At 38.8% G+C, this 23,058-nt stretch overlaps 1 protein-coding gene across 1 annotated transcript; it reads left to right on the top strand.

Annotated features, from left to right (window-relative positions):
* Nucleotides 1-11: 11 nt before the first annotated feature.
* On the top strand, nt 12-22,006 carry LOC134845698 (uncharacterized). Its single transcript, XM_063862751.1, has 3 exons — nt 12-84; nt 147-624; nt 21,320-22,006. The coding sequence occupies exons 2-3, from the start codon at nt 270-272 to the stop codon at nt 21,943-21,945; spliced, it is 981 nt and encodes a 326-aa protein (XP_063718821.1). The 5' UTR covers nt 12-84; nt 147-269; the 3' UTR covers nt 21,946-22,006.
* Nucleotides 22,007-23,058: the final 1,052 nt, after the last annotated feature.

Raw genomic sequence — 23,058 nt, 5'->3', positions numbered from 1 at the left:
TCTCTTATTAGATCCATTTGACATTTCAGCTAAGCATGAACTGATCTCTTTTAACCTGTGATGATCAGCCTGGTGGTTTGAATAGTAAGTGCATGTCATTTACTTTCACTATTTGACAACCAATACTGTACTATGAAACATTTCAGGATTAGTTATGCTGCAATTTGTATGACATTCGACTAGTGGACAATGATCAGCCGAGCACACTGAAGCTGCAAACTATGTGAGGTCAAGTTTAGTTCACTTTATTGCAACTGTTTCTTCGTATTATGGTTGCTGGAAACTTCTCGATTGAGTCGATCGGAAAACAAGACAGCATGTCGGAACAACCTCTTCTGTTCAAACCTGCAGTTCAGCAAGAGGTGACGAGGTCACTCAATATAGACTACACTCTTAGCACAAGTGGTTATGAGTCACAGTTTATGACACATAGTGAGTCAGTGAACCAGCGAGAGAGGCGCTTGGGGGGTAATTTGGGTTACAATAATGCGGGGTTATCGTCATCCGCCTTGCAGCCAAAACGACTTGTGAAAAGCAGTGGCAGAAATTATGGGTCCTTTACGAATACAGCATGCACAGACTCATTTTTCCAGCACACGGTGCAGCAGGGCGAAACACTACAAGGTAATTTAATGTTCGACTTTTGACTTAGAGGTATATGTAGTAATATGCAAAAAGCTGGGCACGGCAGAATTAATGAAAATGCAAGGTTGCTAAGTTGTTGCAAACTGAATAGTTTTAAAGCTGCAGTTTCAGCGGATGATATAGTTTGTCTAAGTTTTTAAAGTACGTTTTTTTCATCAATTTAGGTTGCGGGGTTTTTATTTGTTAACGTTTTTTATCTATATCTATCTGTCTATCTATCTATCTATCTATATCTATCTATACTATATTTAAATGCTAGTGACAGCTATCTCCCATGTTTAGTGACAGCTATCTCCCATGTTTAAGCATAATAATTTTGCATGTTTAACGAAAGAATTTTTTCATGTTTCAGCTATATCATGTATTGCAATGCTTAATTAGTTTTCCGCAAGGTCATCATTTTTTCAGTTATTTTTTTTTTCGAGACTAAATTAAGTCTGTCTGTCTGTCTGTTTTATTTAATTGATTATATCTGTCTACCCGTCTCCTAATTTGTTAACTTTCAATTTGGTTTCGACGATTCAGTTTAAAATAGTACTACTGTCAAACTGTTGTCTCCAATCTTCTTTTCTCTATATCTGGATTTTCTATCTTTTTTCTGTCTTTTTCCGATCCTTCTTTTTCGACACTTTTTTCGATCGTTTCTTTCTTCCTTTTTCTAGTTTTTTTTTCTGTCTTTTTTTCGATCCTTGTTTTTGCATCTTTCTATCTTTTTTTCGATCCTTCTTTTTCGATCTTTTTTTCTATTGTTTTCCTATATTCTTTTTTTCGATTCGTTTTTGTCGAAATTTGAAATTTTCACCCTGTAGTTGGGTGCGGTCAGGGTACTCTCAGGGGTTGCGAATACTACCTCCAAATCGCATTTCTCAAATCCTTGTAGTTTTCGAGATACAAAAACTTAAATTTTAAAAAAATCCAAAACGTTGAAGATCACATTCTTGTCTAATTTAAGTGTTTTGCAAGTTATACTCTCGAATAACGAACATGTAATAGCAAACGTGCAACGAACAGGCTAGAATGTTTTTTAGTTTCTAAAATAGAGTTACTGTGTTTTCAGTCTTCGTGTACAGTATTTTAGTATTTTTCATGTTTTTGTACTCATAAAGAGCAGTTTCTTTAAAAAAAAATGCGAAAATTCACCCGAAATTCTAATTCGTGAACTTGTTTTAAACATTCATGACATTTTTCCTTAATGTATCCAAACCCACGCCAAGTTATCACACTTAAAAATAACCCAACAGACACGATACTAGTATATGTGTGAGGAGAGCTAGGGGGTACTTGCAGCCTCCCGTGTATTAAGACAGGTTATAGACAGCAGGTCTGTAGGCTATGTAATAAGATAGGAGATAAGAGTTTCCCATGTATTAAAACCAGTAATAGCTCTTGCCATGTAAAAAGGTACGAGGTTTGAGATAGTAAAATTGAGTTAGTCATTTAAAAAAAAATTCGGCGCCCGAATTTGCCAATACAGCAATGTTTAAGATCTTCTTCAAGAATTTTTAAGATCATATGCATTAAGATGTTTTTTTTTCGAACCAACTGAAATTATGTTGGAACTGACTGAAACTTCAAAGAAAAAAAGGTTTTTCAGAAGAACTTAATTGCAATATAATCATAATTCACTGAATCGTATGAAACGTACTTTAAATCTACGTATGAATCGTACGTTAGATCTCAATTTCAATAGTTTAGCATTGATTTCATCATTAAGAACTTCCCTTTTCGGGTAAAGTAACTAAGTAATTTTGTTGCATATGTTACGACTAAATTCTGGTGGTTTTCAATCCCCGATTCGTCGACTTCAGCTATATAGCTGCATCAAAAATTCATTATAGCGTGCCTATTTGGACATTGGTCTATCCCCAGAATCATGAAAAATTCCTTTGTTGAATCTTTTGCTTTTAAATTTGAGATTGCGAGTCTTTTTATTAAAGCAGCAATACGTTTTGCTGCCTAGGCACAACATTTCAGTGCAGCAAATTTCTTCTGTGAGTAGTACTGGTTCTCGTTTATCATTCTTTTATTGAACAGCGCAGCATATATGCGGTAAAATGTTTTTCTTTGCATCGGCTATAAAAACATATTTGCAGTCATTTCGGCGCAATTTTGTCCAATGAAATTTCCTATGTAATATACAATCGTCTAACTTCTCCTCTGATAATGCTAGATACAAAAAGTCTGTATTCATTTCCAGCTTCCGAACTTGTTTCATCGCAAAACTGAAGAAAAAAAATTGAAGTGTAAAAACTGAAGAATAAAAACTCCTACAGTAATTGGTTCTCTGTATTCAATGGTTGATTTTAATAATTCCACTTTGCATAAATTTTTTTTCACAACATTCAATGGTTTGAAAAACGTCTTAATTTTTGTTTCGTTTGTCTTCATTGCTGATGTTTTTGGTTTTTGTGTTTCTGGATCTGTTCATGATTTGATAACCGTACGAACTGTTACCCAAAAGCTTCGACTCAGCAACAACTCCAGAGAGGTGGCTCTCCTCATTTTGGTCCAGCATCGACAACAGATCGAGCAAAGACGTTGAAGCGTTTCCTGGGAGTGCACTGATTAATCCTATAATTTTTTGTTCATTGAAGTGCAAGTTCGAGATAGAAGTAATGAAAGGAAGTGATGACTGTTACGTTTTCATTTTCATTGGCAGAGCTTTGCTTTTATTTTCCAATATCCTTCCGGATCTTTTGAAGGAAAAATGTGTCTTGGCATGGTTCCTGATTCCTGAGTGTAGAATCTTTTACATTACTACCACTACTCGCATTCCCAGATTTCCTGAGTTTTCTAGCCTTTTTTGTTATATACCCTTGTCTCAACTCATCCATTTCCGGTTTTAAGTTTCCCTCCCAAAATTTATTTGCCCCTTAAAGGTTTACGGAATTGTTGACAGAATCAGCAGTGATAGTAGCAAGCTATATCTTCGAATACTGTTTTACAGTGATCACAGCAACCATTTTCATTTTTGTGCTTTCCGATTGTATAGAAACTTAACTTTTTAACCTCTGTCTTGATTCTTGATAAAAGGTCCTTACCATGTTGTCGAAATTTGGCGTTCTGTTTTATCTAGCCTTGAACCGTTCAGTTGCCGATTCAAACTGCTATCTTGTGTAAAGTATGGTTGGTACCTCCTGACACATTGAGAATGGATATAATTGGCTAGCGTCATTTCCGACTACCTTGCATACCTTTGACGAGATACGAATATAGGTTTGATCGATAACTGTTCTTCGCGTAAAATCTATTAATGGTCCACCTGTCATGTCTTCTCTTATTTTCTTACACAAATCCTTATCACCTTAAAAAACTGATGATTTTCTGGTTTATCCATTTGTGTAAGCAGATATGTGCTAGATGTGGAAGTGTGAACCCCAGTTTCAACATGTCGATTCCCTTATTATGGTAGAACTCGATCAATTTTTCATGTCTTGAAGAGTAAAAGGAACATTTTTGTTGTTATGCTATCGGAAGAAGTCTTAGATTGTGGTTATACTGTGTTCCCGGATGCTTTTCCAATAATAATAATTTTCGAATCTTGTTAGAGGAAATGATTGAATACGTAGCTTGTTCAACGCAATTTGTTGATCAAGTCCTCCAATAACCAATTTTTGGGGGTAATCATTGTAGTCCTTGAGAGTTAAATTTCCATTCTCTAGAAGCTGGTGAGAAGTTCGGCTTTTTAATGTCTTTTGTCGAGCTCTCTTACTGTCGCTGAAGCTGATGTGTTATGAAAGCTGTGATGTCATTATTCAGTCCGGCATGGGCCATCCAAGTTATATGAAAGCATCTCGAAGAACGCCTTTTCCTTTGATACTCGTCTGTAGGCTGATGATGTCCATGTGGTCGTTCCTATCACTGGACCTATCGAGTTCCTGAAATTGAGAAAACAAATGCCCCGTAAATGTTAATACTGACTGCAAATTCTGTTTAAATCATCATGTTGTTTAATGAGGATCTTTTGATTTCTCCACAGAGACGGTGCGGGTGTCGATTTTCTGAGAGTCAAAGAATCATCTGATAAGAATTTCTTCTTCGTGATTGGTTTCAGGGAGTTCGGGATGTCTCACTGTAATTTGTGAATTGTAGTGGTGTAAGCTTTCATTGTCAAGAAAAGCGTATACATTCAAGTGCAGGTTCTTCTGTCGCAAGTCACTGGAATGAGAAGTAGTAACGAGCTGTTTATTCGTGATCGTCTTCCTGGCGGGCGAGGTGGATTGACAGGTTCGGCTGCTGATTTGAGTTGAATCGATGCGAACGCTACTGTTGCGTTGTTGTTGTTGTTGTGTTATGGCAGTCAAGGGCACCCTAGGGATGCTCTTGCTAGCTGTATCGACCGGTCTGCATCCTCTGTCAAGATAGAGAGTTCAATATTCTGTTTTCCAAAGATTCAATGTTTCATGTGGAAGACTGCTGGGCCATTGTGTCGTTATTTTCGCCGCATCGCGTACAGATTGGGATCGTGGTTGGAACCAGTACGTGTCTTTAGGCGTTAAATTTGTAGCTGTGGCCCGCTCTTTTTCTGGCAAGGAAGTTGGCTTATTTATTGTTCCGATAGGTCTTTCCGTCCCTTGCTTGCGATATTTGCGAGTAAACTGCGGCAGTGCATACATGGATTATGCTGCGTCACAAGAGGTCGCCTCCGGACCGTCATTCAAAGCGGCGGCTTCGTTGGCTAAACGATCGGCCGTTTCGTTTCCGAGGATGTTGAAATTACCCGGTATCCAATAAATCGTTACCTCCGGCTTGAGCTCGGATGATATGCTGCTGTTGCTATACTTGCTGCTGTTGCTATCGGATGATATGCTACTGTTGCTATCGGTTGATATACTTGCTGCTGTTGCTGATTGTCGTGTAAGGAAGAATGATGCTGCTGTTCAAATGAATGGCACGTATGATTTGATGGGCAATTTTCACTTGGTGTGGTGCCAGGCAGTTGAAGCATAGTCTTTCTTGGAAACGTTTTTTTTGTCCAAAACGTGATATTTCGGGCTGCAAGCTGGGCGATGGTTTTGTCCTTCAGAGTGACACGCTTGTCTGGTAAAGTAAATCCTCTTGTCTGATCGTGAAGTTGTTTTTTTTTTTGTGAAATCAATTGTGTCCATGTTGTTGATGGTGGTGATGTTTCGAGATAATCGAAACATCAAGTATCAAAGCAAACTGTCGAAGCAAAGCGTTGAAGGCTTTAACAATTGATTTTGCATCAAACAATAGACGCAATCGCCGAGCTAACTGAAAAAAAAATCATATTCAACCTTAAACATGGGTAATAAAATTTTTTTCTTGATTTGAAAAAAGCTTTTGATACTATTGACCACGAATTGATGTTTAAGAAACTCGAAAGTTATTGTATATTTAACAACATACTTAATTTGTTCAAAATCTATTTATCGAATCGTTTGCAATGTGGCAAAATAGCGGACGCCAAATCCTCATGGCTGAAGGTTGAGTGTGGTGTTCCTCAAGGGTCTATACTATGACCACTGTTGTTTTTAATTTACATAAATTATCTGCCTCAGAGCTGTCGAAATACAGACATTTAAATGTTTCCTGACGACAAAAACATAACAGGAATTGGTTACTCGTCACACACAATTCAAGAGGAATTAAATCGAATTTCTTCCTGGTTAAATGCCAACAAGCTCAAGTTGAATTTTAAAAAACTTGTGAAGATATCACTAGGATCTGGTGCTTAACACAATGCTCAATTTTCCGTTTGATTTAAATAATAATTGTGTAAGTACTGAATTTTCATGCGAGTATTTAAGAATAAAAGTTGATCAACATTTATCGTATAAATGTCATGTTGCCTATGTAGTACAGTAAACTAAGACATTTTGTCCCAAGATCGCAACTTCTCAATTACTATAATAGCAATGTAAAATCTATCATGCAGTACGGAGTCCTCATTTATGGTTGCTCTAATTTCTCTACATTGAAGCCAAGTTATCTGCTGCGGAAAAATTCTAAAATTCATACACTTCAGAAAGCGAAGCGATACATCTGAAGACCATTTCAATAAAAATGATTTACTATTCATATATGAACTGCATGCATGTATATGATTTACTGAAATTTGTCTTTCGCTCAATAAATCGATATGTATTGAACGATATGTTTTCATTTGAAAGTTCTGTGCGGATGACTAAGCGTTCGATAAACGAAATGTCGAAAGTTTTTTTGTAAACACAATCTTGAAAAACACTTGTAGATTTAGAGGTGCCCACCTTTATAACTTTTTCAGGGAAATCGAAGTTCTATCTAAATATTCAAATTCCTCAACTGAAGAACAAGTTAAGAATTGCTATCACGATATCAAAGACAGCTACATGCTCAATAACCGTGAATTAACTGGAAAAAATTTATTGGATTCGTATATTTAAAACAATGAACCTACGCCAAATAGTGGGTCCAAAAATGGGGTCAAAACAGATAAATTTCTTGTTTGAAACCAAGTTACTAAATTCCACATAAGAGTACATCGATGTTTTTCCTGTTTTTTTCTTTCCTCGTTTAATTTTGGACTAATTCTACTGACGCTACAAATCTTGAATTTGCAGAAGACTTCTCTTTGCCTCTTTGTCTCGAAACTTTTTTGAGCAAACAAAAATGTGAAAACAAAAAAAAACAATGAATTTTGGTACCGTTAGAAAAATGTTTGTTAGCTTGTTCAACCAGGCAAACTATGTTGAGTTTTACTTCAACTCGGGTTCACTCCTTGTAGGTGTTGAGCGCTGAATACAGATTTGCCTGGTAGTGCCACTATCAAATGGTAGTTTTCTTGAGCCTTTTTCGCAAAATAATTATGAGGAAACATAATTTTTTTCTCTCCAACAAAATGTTGACAATACAATGGAGAATCATATCAAACGGACTAAGGGCAGACTGTGAACTGGACATTAGTCCCGTTGTCTGTCCTCTCCGAGTCTCTTTTCATAAAGTAAGGTGCTAGTATATTTTAACTGTAATTTTTGTTGAAGTTTCTTACTTTGAAATGATTTGGAGAAATAATTGTCTCTCTTCTTTCAAAAGACTAAGGCTGCTGCATGTTTTGAGTCGTATTAGGTTGGGTCCATCGTAGCTGTTTGTGGTGTAGTAGTTTGGGTAGGTGTAGTAGTTAGAAGTAGGTGTATAAATTGTGGAGGTCAAATGATGGAGTTCTAATTGTGGATTTCAAAAAAATGTGATTGAAAGTTGCTGATGAAGGTAGATCAGTCCATGGTGGAGTCCGTCCGATAAGTTAATGGCTGGGAAACTCGTAGGGATGCTCTTGCTAGCTGTATCGACCGGTCTGCATCCTCTGTCAGGATAGAGAGTTCAATATTCTGTTTTCCAAAGATTCAATGTTTCATGTGGAAGACTGCTGGGCCATTGTGTCGTTATTTTTGCCGCATCGCGTACAGATTGGGTCCGTGGTTGGAACCAGTAAGTGTCTTTAGGTGTTAAATTTGTAGCTATGGCCCGCTCTTATTCTGGCAAGGAAGTTGGCTTCTATATTGTTCCGATAGGTCTTTCCGTCCCTTGCTTGCGATATTTGCGAGTAAACTGCGGCAGTGCATACATGGATTATGCTGCGTCACAAGAGTTCGCCTCCGGACCGTCATTCAAAGCGGCGGCTTCGTTGGCTAAACGATCGGCCGTTTCGTTTCCGAGGATGTTGAAATTACCCGGTATCCAATAAATCGTTACCTCCGGCTTGAGCTCGGATGATATGCTGCTGTTGCTATACTTGCTGCTGTTGCTATCGGATGATATGCTACTGTTGCTATCGGATGATATACTTGCTGCTGTTGCTGATTGTCGTGTAAGGAAGAATGATGCTGCTGTTCAAATGAATGGCACGTATGATTTGATGGGCAATTTTCACTTGGTGTGGTGCCAGGCAGTTGAAGCATAGTCTTTCTTGGAAACGTTTTTTAGTCCAAAACGTGATATTTCAGGCTGCAAGCTGGGCGATGGTTTTGTCCTTCAGAGTGACACGCTTGTCTGGTAAAGTAAATCCTCTTGTCTGATCGTGAAGTTGTTTTTTTTGTGAAATCAATTGTGTCCATGTTGTTGATGGTGATGTTTCGAGATAATCGAAACATCAAGTATCAAAGCAAACTGTCGAAGCAAAGCGTTGAAGGCTTTAACAATTGATTTTGCATCAAACAATAGACGCAATTGCCGAGCTAACTGAAAAAAAATCATATTCAACCTTAAACATGGGTAATAAAATTTTTTTCTTGATTTGAAAAAAGCTTTTGATACTATTGACCACGAATTGATGTTTAAGAAACTCGAAAGTTATTGTATATTTAACAACATACTTAATTTGTTCAAAATCTATTTATCGAATCGTTTGCAATGTGGCAAAATAGCGGACGCCAAATCCTCATGGCTGAAGGTTGAGTGTGGTGTTCCTCAAGGGTCTATACTATGACCACTGTTGTTTTTAATTTACATAAATTATCTGCCTCAGAGCTGTCGAAATACAGACATTTAAATGTTTCCTGACGACAAAAACATAACAGGAATTGGTTACTCGTCACACACAATTCAAGAGGAATTAAATCGAATTTCTTCCTGGTTAAATGCCAACAAGCTCAAGTTGAATTTTAAAAAACTTGTGAAGATATCACTAGGATCTGGTGCTTAACACAATGCTCAATTTTCCGTTTGATTTAAATAATAATTGTGTAAGTACTGAATTTTCATGCGAGTATTTAAGAATAAAAGTTGATCAACATTTATCGTATAAATGTCATGTTGCCTATGTAGTACAGTAAACTAAGACATTTTGTCCCAAGATCGCAACTTCTCAATTACTATAATAGCAATGTAAAATCTATCATGCAGTACGGAGTCCTCATTTATGGTTGCTCTAATTTCTCTACATTGAAGCCAAGTTATCTGCTGCGGAAAAATTCTAAAATTCATACACTTCAGAAAGCGAAGCGATACATCTGAAGACCATTTCAAGAAAAATGATTTACTATTCATATATGAACTGCATGCATGTATATGATTTACTGAAATTTGTCTTTCGCTCAATAAATCGATATGTATTGAACGATATGTTTTCATTTGAAAGTTCTGTGCGGATGACTAAGCTTTTTTTTCTGTCTTTTTTTTCGATCCTTGTTTTTTCATCTTTCTATCTTTTTTTTATCCTTCTTTTTCGATCTTTTTTTCTATTGTTTTCCTATATTCTTTTTTTTTCGATTCGTTCTTGTCGAAAATTGAAATTTTTACCCTGTAGTTGGGTGCGGTCAGGGTACTCTCAGGGGTTGCGAATCCTACCTCCAAATCTCATTTCTCAATTTCTTGTAGTTTTCGAGATGCAAAAACTTAAATTTAAAAAAATCCAAAACGTTGAAGATCACATTCTCGTCTAATTTAAGTGTTTTGCAAGTTACTCTCGAATAACGAACAGGTAATACCCAACGTGCAACGAACAGGCTCGAATGTTTTTTAATTTCTAAAATGGAGATACTGTGTTTTCAGTCTTCGTGTACAGTATTTTAGTATTTTTCATGTTTTTGTACTCATAAAGAGCAGTTTCTTTTAAAAAAAAAATGAGAAAAATTCACCCGAAATTCTAATTAGTGAACTTGTTTTAAACATGACATTTTATCCTTTACGTATCCAAACCCACGCCAAGTTATCACACTTGAAAATACTCCAACAGACACGATAGTAGTATATGTGTGAGGAGAGCTAGGGGGTACTTGCAGACTCCCGTGTATTAAGACAGGTTATAGACATCCGGTCTGTAGGCTATGTAATAAGATAGGAGATAGAGTTTCCCATGTATTAAAACCAGTAATAGCTCTTGTCATGTAAAAAGGTACGAGGTTTGAGATAGTAAAATTGAGTTGGTCATTTTCAAAAAATTTTCGGCGCCCAAATTTGCCAATACAGCAATGTTTAAGATCTTCTTCAAGAATTTTTAAGATGATATGCATTAAGATGTTTTTTTTTCTAACCAACTGAAATTATGTTGGAAGTGACTGAAACTCCGAAAAGTCCACCTGTCATGTCTTCTCTTATTTTCTTACACAAATCCTTATCACCTTAAAAGAACTGATGATTTTCTGGTTTATCCATTTGTGTAAGCAGATATTTGCTAGATTTGGAAGTGTGAACCCCAGTTTCAACATGTCGATTCCCTTATTATGGTAGAACTCTATCTATTTTTGCATGTCTTGAAGAGTAAAAGGAACATTTTTGTTGTTATGCTATCGGAAGAAGTCTTAGATTGTGGTTATACTGTGTTCCCGGATGCTTTTCCAATAATAATAATTTTCGAATCTTGTTAGAGGAAATGATTGAATACGTAGCTTGTTCAACGCAATTTGTTGATCAAGTCCTCCAATAACCAATTTTTGGGGGTAATCATTGTAGTCCTTGAGAGTTAAATTTCCATTCTCTAGAAGCTGGTGAGAAGTTCGGCTTTTTAATGTCTTTTGTCGAGCTCTCTTACTGTCGCTGAAGCTGATGTGTTATGAAAGCTGTGATGTCATTATTCAGTCCGGCATGGGCCATCCAAGTTATATGAAAGCATCTCGAAGAACGCCTTTTCCTTTGATACTCGTCTGTAGGCTGATGATGTCCATGTGGTCGTTCCTATCACTGGACCTATCGAGTTCCTGAAATTGAGAAAACAAATGCCCCGTAAATGTTAATACTGACTGCAAATTCTGTTTAAATCATCATGTTGTTTAATGAGGATCTTTTGATTTCTCCACAGAGACGGTGCGGGTGTCGATTTTCTGAGAGTCAAAGAATCATCTGATAAGAATTTCTTCTTCGTGATTGGTTTCAGGGAGTTCGGGATGTCTCACTGTAATTTGTGAATTGTAGTGGTGTAAGCTTTCATTGTCAAGAAAAGCGTATACATTCAAGTGCAGGTTCTTCTGTCGCAAGTCACTGGAATGAGAAGTAGTAACGAGCTGTTTATTCGTGATCGTCTTCTTGGCGGGCGAGGTGGATTGACAGGTTCGGCTGCTGATTTGAGTTGAATCGATGCGAACGCTACTGTTGCGTTGTTGTTGTTGTTGTGTTATGGCAGTCAAGGGCACCCTAGGGATGCTCTTGCTAGCTGTATCGACCGGTCTGCATCCTCTGTCAAGATAGAGAGTTCAATATTCTGTTTTCCAAAGATTCAATGTTTCATGTGGAAGACTGCTGGGCCATTGTGTCGTTATTTTCGCCGCATCGCGTACAGATTGGGATCGTGGTTGGAACCAGTACGTGTCTTTAGGCGTTAAATTTGTAGCTGTGGCCCGCTCTTTTTCTGGCAAGGAAGTTGGCTTCTATATTGTTCCGATAGGTCTTTCCGTCCCTTGCTTGCGATATTTGCGAGTAAACTGCGGCAGTGCATACATGGATTATGCTGCGTCACAAGAGTTCGCCTCCGGACCGTCATTCAAAGCGGCGGCTTCGTTGGCTAAACGATCGGCCGTTTCGTTTTCGAGGATGTTGAAATTACCCGGTATCCAATAAATCGTTACCTCCGGCTTGAGCTCGGATGATATGCTGCTGTTGCTATACTTGCTGCTGTTGCTATCGGATGATATGCTACTGTTGCTATCGGATGATATACTTGCTGCTGTTGCTGATTGTCGTGTAAGGAAGAATGATGCTGCTGTTCAAATGAATGGCACGTATGATTTGATGGGCAATTTTCACTTGGTGTGGTGCCAGGCAGTTGAAGCATAGTCTTTCTTGGAAACGTTTTTTTGTCCAAAACGTGATATTTCGGGCTGCAAGCTGGGCGATGGTTTTGTCCTTCAGAGTGACACGCTTGTCTGGTAAAGTAAATCCTCTTGTCTGATCGTGAAGTTGTTTTTTTTGTGAAATCAATTGTGTCCATGTTGTTGATGGTGATGTTTCGAGATAATCGAAACATCAAGTATCAAAGCAAACTGTCGAAGCAAAGCGTTGAAGGCTTTAACAATTGATTTTGCATCAAACAATAGACGCAATTGCCGAGCTAACTGAAAAAAAAAATCATATTCAACCTTAAACATGGGTAATAAAATTTTTTTCTTGATTTGGAAAAAGCTTTTGATACTATTGACCACGAATTGATGTTTAAGAAACTCGAAAGTTATTGTATATTTAACAACATACTTAATTTGTTCAAAATCTATTCATCGAATCGTTTGCAATGTGGCAAAATAGCGGACGCCAAATCGTCATGGCTGAAGGTTGAGTGTGGTGTTTCTCAAGGGTCTATACTATGACCACTGTTGTTTTTAATTTACATAAATTATCTGCCTCAGAGCTGTCGAAATACAGACATTTAAATGTTTCCTGACGACAAAAACATAACAGGAATTGGTTACTCGTCACACACAATTCAAGAGGAATTAAATCGAATTTCTTCCTGGTTAAATGCCAACAAGCTCAAGTTGAATTTTAAAAAACTTGTGAAGATATCACTAGGATCTGGTGCTTAACACAATGCTCAATTTTCCGTTTGATTTAAATAATAATTGTGTAAGTACTGAATTTTCATGCGAGTATTTAAGAATAAAAGTTGATCAACATTTATCGTATAAATGTCATGTTGCCTATGTAGTACAGTAAACTAAGACATTTTGTCCCAAGATCGCAACTTCTCAATTACTATAATAGCAATGTAAAATATATCATGCAGTACGGAGTCCTCATTTATGGTTGCTCTAATTTCTCTACATTGAAGCCAAGTTATCTGCTGCGGAAAAATTCTAAAATTCATACACTTCAGAAAGCGAAGCGATACATCTGAAGACCATTTCAAGAAAAATGATTTACTATTCATATATGAACTGCATGCATGTATATGATTTACTGAAATTTGTCTTTCGCTCAATAAATCGATATGTATTGAACGATATGTTTTCATTTGAAAGTTCTGTGCGGATGACTAAGCGTTCGATAAACGAAATGTCGAAAGTTTTTTTGTAAACACAATCTTGAAAAACACTTGTAGATTTAGAGGTGCCCACCTTTATAACTTTTTCAGGGAAATCGAAGTTCTATCTAAATATTCAAATTCCTCAACTGAAGAACAAGTTAAGAATTGCTATCACGATATCAAAGACAGCTACATGCTCAATAACCGTGAATTAACTGGAAAAAATTTATTGGATTCGTATATTTAAAACAATGAACCTACGCCAAATAGTGGGTCCAAAAATGGGGTCAAAACAGATAAATTTCTTGTTTGAAACCAAGTTACTAAATTCCACATAAGAGTACATCGATGTTTTTCCTGTTTTTTTCTTTCCTCGTTTAATTTTGGACTAATTCTACTGACGCTACAAATCTTGAATTTGCAGAAGACTTCTCTTTGCCTCTTTGTCTCGAAACTTTTTTGAGCAAACAAAAATGTGAAAACAAAAAAAAACAATGAATTTTGGTACCGTTAGAAAAATGTTTGTTAGCTTGTTCAACCAGGCAAACTATGTTGAGTTTTACTTCAACTCGGGTTCACTCCTTGTAGGTGTTGAGCGCTGAATACAGATTTGCCTGGTAGTGCCACTATCAAATGGTAGTTTTCTTGAGCCTTTTTCGCAAAATAATTATGAGGAAACATAATTTTTTTCTCTCCAACAAAATGTTGACAATACAATGGAGAATCATATCAAACGGACTAAGGGCAGACTGTGAACTGGACATTAGTCCCGTTGTCTGTCCTCTCCGAGTCTCTTTTCATAAAGTAAGGTGCTAGTATATTTTAACTGTAATTTTTGTTGAAGTTTCTTACTTTGAAATGATTTGGAGAAATAATTGTCTCTCTTCTTTCAAAAGACTAAGGCTGCTGCATGTTTTGAGTCGTATTAGGTTGGGTCCATCGTAGCTGTTTGTGGTGTAGTAGTTTGGGTAGGTGTAGTAGTTAGAAGTAGGTGTATAAATTGTGGAGGTCAAATGATGGAGTTCTAATTGTAGTTTTCAAAAAAATGTGATTGAAAGGTTTGCACCAAGTTGCTGATGAAGGTAGATCAGTCCATGGTGGAGTCCGTCCGATAAGTTAATGGCTGCGAAACATTGCGGAGTCGGCTAACGTAGTTGTTCACAAGGATGTTGGATCTTCTTGATCTTCGTCGTAGTTCCATAAGGGCTACGTAAAACATTGAATGAGCTTTTGCAGGCATATCCCCGGTGCCCTGTTTTGCTTTGAAGTTGTAAGTGTTCGGAGATGTGCGTCATCTTTTCTGTTTCGGAATTGGTTAGCTGTGAATTAAAGATTTGAATAGTCCAAACCACATGCTCGTTTTCTTGGGGTTTTTGTCGAAAAGGTCGATTCTGGTCATCTGGCTGTACGTCGAATCTGAAAGACCATTTTTTGTGATCAAAGTTTGTTGGTGTGGGTTTTCAATGATTGATTGCAAGGAAACCCATCGATTTTGTTCAAAGTGCTTTCAAATTCGTTCGATGTAGTCTGTCTAAACGAATATAGTCTGTCGTTGCGTTGTAGCTGGAGAGGCGCGAATGAGTCAACTGTTTCATTGGAAGGAACTGCTGCTAAGATCGATTTGAATTGGCGTCCTTCAAATAAGATAAGGACGCCGGGTGGTCAAATAAGGTTTTTCGAAAGAGATGTTTGCGTCTCGCATTGATTTATGGATGTCAGTTGATGTTGTTGATTTGTTGATCCTATCAGATGGTTGGCAGAATGCGGAGTTGTGTCGGAAGGAAACTTTGAGGCTGGTCCTGTCGATGATCTGAAAACAAACTCATGCAATTTTGCTGCGATACTATTGTCATCCTCAAAACCATGAACAATGAGAAGGCTTTATGGAAGTTCTGGTCGCCAGGTAAAGCTGTTTTGGCTATCGTTGAAATTGCTGGTGGCGTTTTGTTTTAAACCATTTGGTTGAAGCCGTCAATGAAGTCATGTTGATCTTCGATATCGGTGAATCGTTTGATCAGACTTTCCGATGCTTCGTCTTCTAGTGGGTGGTCCACGAGATACTATGTGTTGCGTCATCAGTATTGTTGCGTCTTCAGGAATCTTTCATGTCCTTCGAGATGTCAGAGATATAGAAAAAAACATTGCTGCCGTTGTTGTTTGTTTGTTGATTGTGGTTATGCCGAAGGGAGCTCTTAAAGGCATCTCTTCGCCAGCATCGTAGTTTCGTGTGGATCTTGAGATAGAATGGCTAGTCCCACGTCAGTTGTGCCAAAAATTTCTTGTCTTGCTGCTATTGTTCTGGGACATTCCAGTAACCAGTGTTCTAGCGTTTCCGGGGCTTCGTGACATTTCGGGCAGGTGGGGTCTTCGGCTGGGTTCATGAGGTGCCGATAGGCTGCCAACTTCAAGCTGTGGCCAGATCTCAAGCGCGCAATCATCGTAGCGTCTTTGCGGCTGAGAATAGCTTTTTCGTCGCGTGATGTAGACAGGTTTGCATAGGTTGCTGCCGTCCGAGCATGTTGGGGGGGGGGGGGGCGGGCGGGAGGGGGATGGTCTATGATTGCTGCCGTCGGTTGATCTTTCGATGCTCTTTAGAAGTATTTCTAGACGAGTGATCCTGAAGTATTTTTAGGGAGTGTCCTGCTCGGCATGTTGTTGTTGAAGCTGTTGTAGTCGTCTTCGGCCGGTGCAAATCCGCTGTAGATGCAGCGCTTAATAAATTTACTGCAAATTAAATGCTGGGGGTGGAAGATCTTAACTTGAGGGGGGGGGAGGGAGGATGTTAACTTGATCCATTTTTTCAATATGAAAGGCACATATACAATAACTAACATATAAGGTCCTGATACCTATAACAGGCGGAAATACACTACAATAAGCGTGAAATTAAAGTGTACATGTAGTAGCAGTATAAGATTTAATTACCTCAGTTACCCTTGAAAGTATATTACAAAAAGTATAAAAACAAAACAAGAAATACAAATAATTAGGAAATACAGAGCGTGAAATAGCACATTCATTCATTCATTAGCCCACGTTGGTCGGGTTGGGCTCGTCCTTCTCCAGGCTAAGGAATTTCGCAACTTCCACCGACCTAAGCTACAGGTCTGCGGGAGTGAGTGGAGAGGGATTCTTGGCGCTGTCAAAAATGTGACAGATGAAAATGTGACTAGTTTGGGGTGCTAGGTGACAGTCCGGGCATAGTGGGGAAACTTGGTTGTTTACTCGGGAGTGGTATGTGTTTAAAAGCAGGCTGTTACCAGACCGGAGTTGGGAGAGTTTACAGTGGGTAGTTTTTAGGAGAGATTTTTCTGTGGGGTCGACCTTATGGAGTGGTATACAAATTACTTTAGAGGGAGGGATTTTTGCGAGGAACTTGGTTGCTAAATTTGTGTGGTTGTGATTCAAAAGGTACTTGTGGTGGTTAAAAACGAAGGTAGAAACTTCTTTTGGGTTATTAAGATTGAGTGAAGGGTTAAGATTGGTTAAAACGGAGTCAATATCTTCTTTGAAAGTGATGGAAATCGATTGTCGAACTTGACGTGGCATAAAAAAAATGGAGAGGTTAAAAGAGTGTGATTTGGATCATTGAGGATCTCGACCTCACTGTGCAGGTGGGAAGTGGAACTCATGAGTGTTAATCCGGTAAAAACTCTAAGGGCTTGATTTTGGGTAACCTGAAGGTGATTAATGGAGGTTTTGCTGGCGGCATGTGACCAGGCAGGGGAGGCATAATCTAAAATGGGGCATATTAAGGCTTTGTAGGTTAAGAGGAGGGCTACTTTAGACTGCCCGCAAGAGGATTCCGCCAACGCTTTCAGGACACCTATCCTGCGGCGAGCCTTGTCAGCGGATCATTTACAGTGTGCAGCAAAGCATAAGCTTGGGTCAAAAGTAACCCCTAAAATTTTTGGGTTTTTGTTTGGAGGGAGAGGCTCGTTGTTTAAAAGTACACTGGGTGTTTTGTTAAAATCTTTTTTTTGTACGATGAAAAAAGGGTAACTGATCTTTAAGAGGACGCGAAAGATAACTTCCTGGAATTGAAAAATTAAAACTTGAAGAAGGTAATCATTCAACGATCGAGATGCTGCCTCTACATCAGTGCTTTGGAAAAAGGGATGGAAATCGTCAGCGTAAGATGTGAGACGAACTTTATTGGGGGGCGTGGGAGCGTCATGGACGTAAAAATTAAAAAATGTGGGCGAAAGAACAGAGCCCTGGAGAACTCCACAGTGAACTAGTTTGTGGGGGGGAGGGGGGGATTCTTGGGTGTTAAAAAGTGTGGTGGCTTGTCGGCCATTCAAGTAGTTACTCAGCCAACGAACAATACCTCTCGGGAGCGGTGTGTCATGAATTAGTTCCACGAGAGTACAAAGACACACCATATCAAAAGCCTTCGAGAGGTCAAGCGTTGCGAGAATGGTGCAGGAGGGTGGGCGATTCTGATTAAAACCGTGTGATAAAAAAAAATTCTAGTGTGGAAAGCGCAGTAGTGGTAGAGTTGAAAGGACGAAAACCATGTTGGCGTGTGGTGGTGGGGAGATACTTTGTTAAAAAAAGCTGAATGAGCCTTTCTAAAACTTGAAAAGCGGGGCAAAGTAAAGAGATAGGCCTGAAAGTAAAGAGATGGGCAAAGTAAAGAGGTGGATAATTTATAATCCTTTTTGGGTTTGGGTAGGAGTTTATCTTGGAGTTTTTCCACATTTTAGGGATAATATTTTCAGACAGCGGCATATTGAAAAGATTGATTAAGTATTCAAAATATAGGGTCCCAGGTGTTTCAAGTTAATGTTGCAAAGGCCATCCGGACCAAGAGCTCGCGAGGGTTTGCTGTCCGCAATGGCTTGTTTAGTTTGTAGGGGGAGAAAGCGGGGTTATCTAACAGGGTGAGCTTGGCTATTTTGCGTCTAGTTTTCCGGAGTAGCTTTTCTGACGCATGAATTCTGGCATTTGTAAACTTTTTTAAAAGCCTTAGCTATGTCTGTCTGAAAAGATTGTTTTCGATTAAAATTGAATTGGGTGCCTTTGTACCACAGGTCTGGATCCGTTCAGGGAGCGTACAACTTTCAGGAACTTTCTGGCGCCAGTGCGGTAATCACAGGTCTGGAGGATTTTACGCTATTTGTTTCTCTTGTCTTTCGCTGTCTGATTGAGAAGTTCAATTGGGAAGGAGTGAAACGAAAGTGCTGTGTAGTTTCCATGGCCTGATTATTATAGCGGCCGAGATCTCGTTCAGCAGCAAGAGAGGCTGACTCTGGAGAAAGAGTCGAGGTGTAATGGCGGTGGCGACCGGCGGAGATGTGGTGGCGTGCTGCCCTCAGTACCAGATCCCGGAAGAGTTTCTCCCCGGCCGAAACCGAAGAAGGAAAACTCGAGGCAAGCCAACCGGACTTATTCTCCTAGGTGAATTGCCGCCAATCGGACCTGAGGAAGTTAATGAATGTCTTGTTTGGAGAAAAGTGCATGCTGTTATCTAGAGCTAGTTCGATAAGTATGGGAAGGTGGTCGCAGCCTAGAGACTTAATTGGGTTCCAGGACGAAGAAAATAAAAGGCTCTGCGATGCTAGGGAGGTGTCAGGGGAGGAGAAATGTGCATCAAAGGATAAAGAATTAAAAGGTACTCTAATTTGGGTATCATCATTTAGGGGGGCATCATTGAGGGGTATCGTCATTTAGGGGGACAACTAGATCTAGGGGGATATGAAAATTAATAATACGAAGTTTCGACGTGCTGGCTACAACTGATATACAGATAGCCTCCGTCGGTGTTTCGTCGGTGTTTAAACTTACTTCTTTGTAATGTATGGATTCATGTATTGCAATGGGGAGGCCTCCACCCTCTTTGGGCCTGTCTTTTCGAATTAGATGGTATAAGGGACCTAGTGAGGGATTACGGCTTTGTTTCGTGAGCTTGGTTTCTTGGAATAGGGCTATGTGTATTTCATTCTGGGCAGGGAAATCTGCAATTTCAGGAGCTTTCCCAGAGATTCCATTACAAGTAAACTGGAGGATTCTGAGGATGCCTTTTGATTGTTGGCTTTGGGAATTGTTGCAGAGGGGGCTGTGGGCAAGTATTGGTTGTGGGAACTGTTACTTGGTAAGAGGTGGTGGATGGGGCTTTGCTTCCGGCGGGGGGGGGGGGGGGTTAAATGAAAGTAGAAGTGCAAAGGGGGCAGTAAAAATCTCGGTGATGTTCTTTTAAAAATTCGAGGCCGCTGCATTTAATGTATCCAGCCACATATCTGGCACCAGACACTGGCTTGGTTTCGACTAATGTTTTAGCTACAGGGTGAAAATTTGTAGGGACCGGGGTTAGGGTTAATGCCGGATCTGAGCAGGGTGAGTATCAGTAGACAGAGCAGCCTGGCCGGCCGCAGACGCTCTGTAACCGAAAACCCAGAAACGTCTGAGCTTCTCCCGACCCTTGGTAGGGGGCTTGACGCCATTTTCAACCTGGAAAGCCAGGATGGCGGGTCAACCACTTGAAGGCGGCGTAGTCTGGACCTGTGAAATACCACTGTATAGTCCATGAATAGATATTCTGTGAAGTAAATTTCTCGATCAAAAAGAACTAATTGATTGCAATCCTGTAAGTAGTTAGATGCTAGTTGCAAATACATCATCAGGAACAAGTTCAGCACCGAGTTTATCTTGCAGATCATTGACCTATTTCATTATGAGAAATAGGATGCATCACATTATCGCTTTTTTGTACTACTGACCATCAGCTTTGTAACACTCGTAGGAAGTTGTTGATCCAAAACACCACCTGAGTCCAAGATAATTGAGCGACTCTAGTTTGCGCAAGCAAAAAACATTTGGGCTCCAACCTTTTGGGCCCCAAGCAGCAATAAAATATGATCGATTGAACATTTTGTATTTAACACATGAAGGGAGCTTAAAAGTAAGTACTGTATTGCGCAAACAACAGAAACTCCGTTGAGCTTTCTAGACTTTTGAAAAATTGTGTGAACACCGTTTTAGGTCCAAAGAAATTATAACACCCAAGTCTTCGGTTTTCTTCTTACACTGAAGCACTGCGTGTATAAAATAAACTGATCCCTGGAACACAGGAGAAAAATGAAGGTAGAAACACATGGAGGGATGAAAGTTCAGGTTATAAGAGCCAGTCCAAGAAGCCAGCTGATTAGTATCGTATCGGTCAGCTGATTAGTATCGTATCGGTGAGATACAAACTGGTGGAACGGTTGTACTGAGTTTGGCGTCATCTGAATACAAAAAAAAACATTTGGATAATTTTGGTCAATCCAAGATATCATCGCTAACAATTAGAAATAGTATAGGCCCTAAGGCGCTCCCTTGCGGGACTCCACTTGGTTCATCTTGTTTGAATAGGTTGCTGATCACGGCAAACGCGTGCAATATACAGCGAAAAAATACAGTCAACAAACTGACAAATAATTATTTTTTGCCATAATCCTGTTCAATGTGACAGAACCAATCAGCTCCCATGGAGAAATTTCAGATGATTATCTCATGCAAAACTATCCGTCACACTGGGAATGCATTAAATTTTTTGTCTTTAAATTTTACGAGTGTCAAGAATAAATGTAGTTCCTAGGTTAAAAATCTGAAATTGTGACGTTTGTTGCTGTTTTTGTTTGAGTATTTGTGTCATTTACCTGACATGAACAGGCCATTGTGACACTAACTGTCGAAATTGTTTCCTTTGTTTTGTTGAGTTTACTTTGAAGTTGATTTGTACCCTTATTGACAAAGTTTTAAACAAATATAAAACATTGATATTAACAAATACTGTTTTAGCAATATCCCTGAAGTACAACATCAGCATAGAACAGTTAAAGCGAATTAACAAGCTCTACACGAACGAAGCATTCTTCCTCAAAGATACCATCCTCGTTCCCTGTCCTGACGTTATACCAGTAGACATGACTTTGGTATCCCAAGACGGTGCTCACACCTTTAACGACGAAATCCACTCTCTCGAAAACAAGCAACGTAAGCAGAACAAAACAACCAGTAAGAATGGCATACAGACACCAAGATCACAACCAGTAACAATACAAGCTACTTCGAATTCAAATGGACATCTTTTGAATCCAGATGCTGACTTGCAAAAAGGGTTAACCCAAAATGGACATTCGACGACGCAACGCGGCAACACTCCGCCGTCGCCCGACATTTCAGACATCTTCAAGAAGTTTGACACAATGCTGGAAGTTACCAAGTCAAATGTGGAGAAATTACAGCAGAACAGCTCGTGTAGCGCAATGAATTCTTCGAGTAGCAGCGAATCGCTTTTTAATTTGCAGAATAAAACAGCGACAGTTACAAGACAAGATAAGAAGAAAGACAAGAAAGTTGGTCATAATTCAACAACTTCGTTTTTTCCCGAGAGCAAAAGACATGATGAACTCTATGAATTGTAACCTAAGCTTGTAAGAGATAGTGTAATTGCATTACTGAACATCGAAAAGAACTTATTTTGAACTGTTGGACAGTTACAGTAGTAGCACTCGCCCGCTTAATTTTAATTTGTATAAATGTTTTACCACAATATACCCAAGAGTTTTTGTTTAGTGTTCTTCTATAGAAACAGAATTTTAGAAAGATAATTTTAGTTTACACGAGTCGATGAATTCAATAAACATCCATTTCATGATAATCTGAATTTTTCCACGAACCGATTACCTTAATTCTTCGCGTAAAAAATGCTGCAATGTGTACATAAATTTCCAACCGTGCTTTATTTACTCAATTGAATTAGTTAGTTGTAGTTGTAGCTGTTATCCTAGTAATTCTACCGAGAGCTGTCGATTGATTGAGGGGAAGTTGCAATTGCGTCCTTAACATAGATATACAAAAATGAGACGAATATTTGACATCTGATGACTGTACGTTTTTTTCTAGATCAAATCAACTGCGTGAAGGAAATTTCAAAAAGAGTCCATTGCTTAGTTTTTTTGATTTCAGGCTCACCAAGATTGTTCAATGTTGACTGGTTTTGTAATTGACATTCTACACTTGAACTGTGTTCTTTTCTGCGTGAAAAAGGATAATACAAGTTTGACGGTAGATTGAATTTGTACTTCTCATTTTGGAAATTCTTGGACAACTAAGCGTTGAAACAGTAAACAACTATTCCATTGATTCAAAGGAATTTGCAACTGTTTTCTTGATTATGTGCGGGGCTTTCAGTGAGTTCATCCATATATATTTCACCCGGATACATGTACTACTTGGCAGTAATTGGAGATTTGGAATAAATGATAATACCGCAATTTATTTCGCAATGTGGAAGATGATAACCGTTGAAGGAGAAAATAAATTGGCCTTTTCAATCGTTCGCTCATTCCGAAATTGTTTGTTTTTATAGAAAAGTGCTGACTGCTTGAATGTGCACTGAATGTGATGACTGCTCTTTTCAAGGTCTACGAAGTAGTGTTCGTTAGAAAAATGATGAAATTTTCAAAAAAAATGTTCTAAATTGTTTTTTTTTAGTAAATACCCACACACGCTGTCAAGTACAAAATTATATATTT

The sequence above is a fragment of the Symsagittifera roscoffensis genome, chromosome 1 (genome assembly GCF_963678635.1).
Source record: "Symsagittifera roscoffensis chromosome 1, txSymRosc1.1, whole genome shotgun sequence".
Taxonomy (NCBI): Eukaryota; Metazoa; Xenacoelomorpha; order Acoela; family Convolutidae; genus Symsagittifera; species Symsagittifera roscoffensis.
This window is presented reverse-complemented; position numbering and strand designations above follow the sequence as displayed.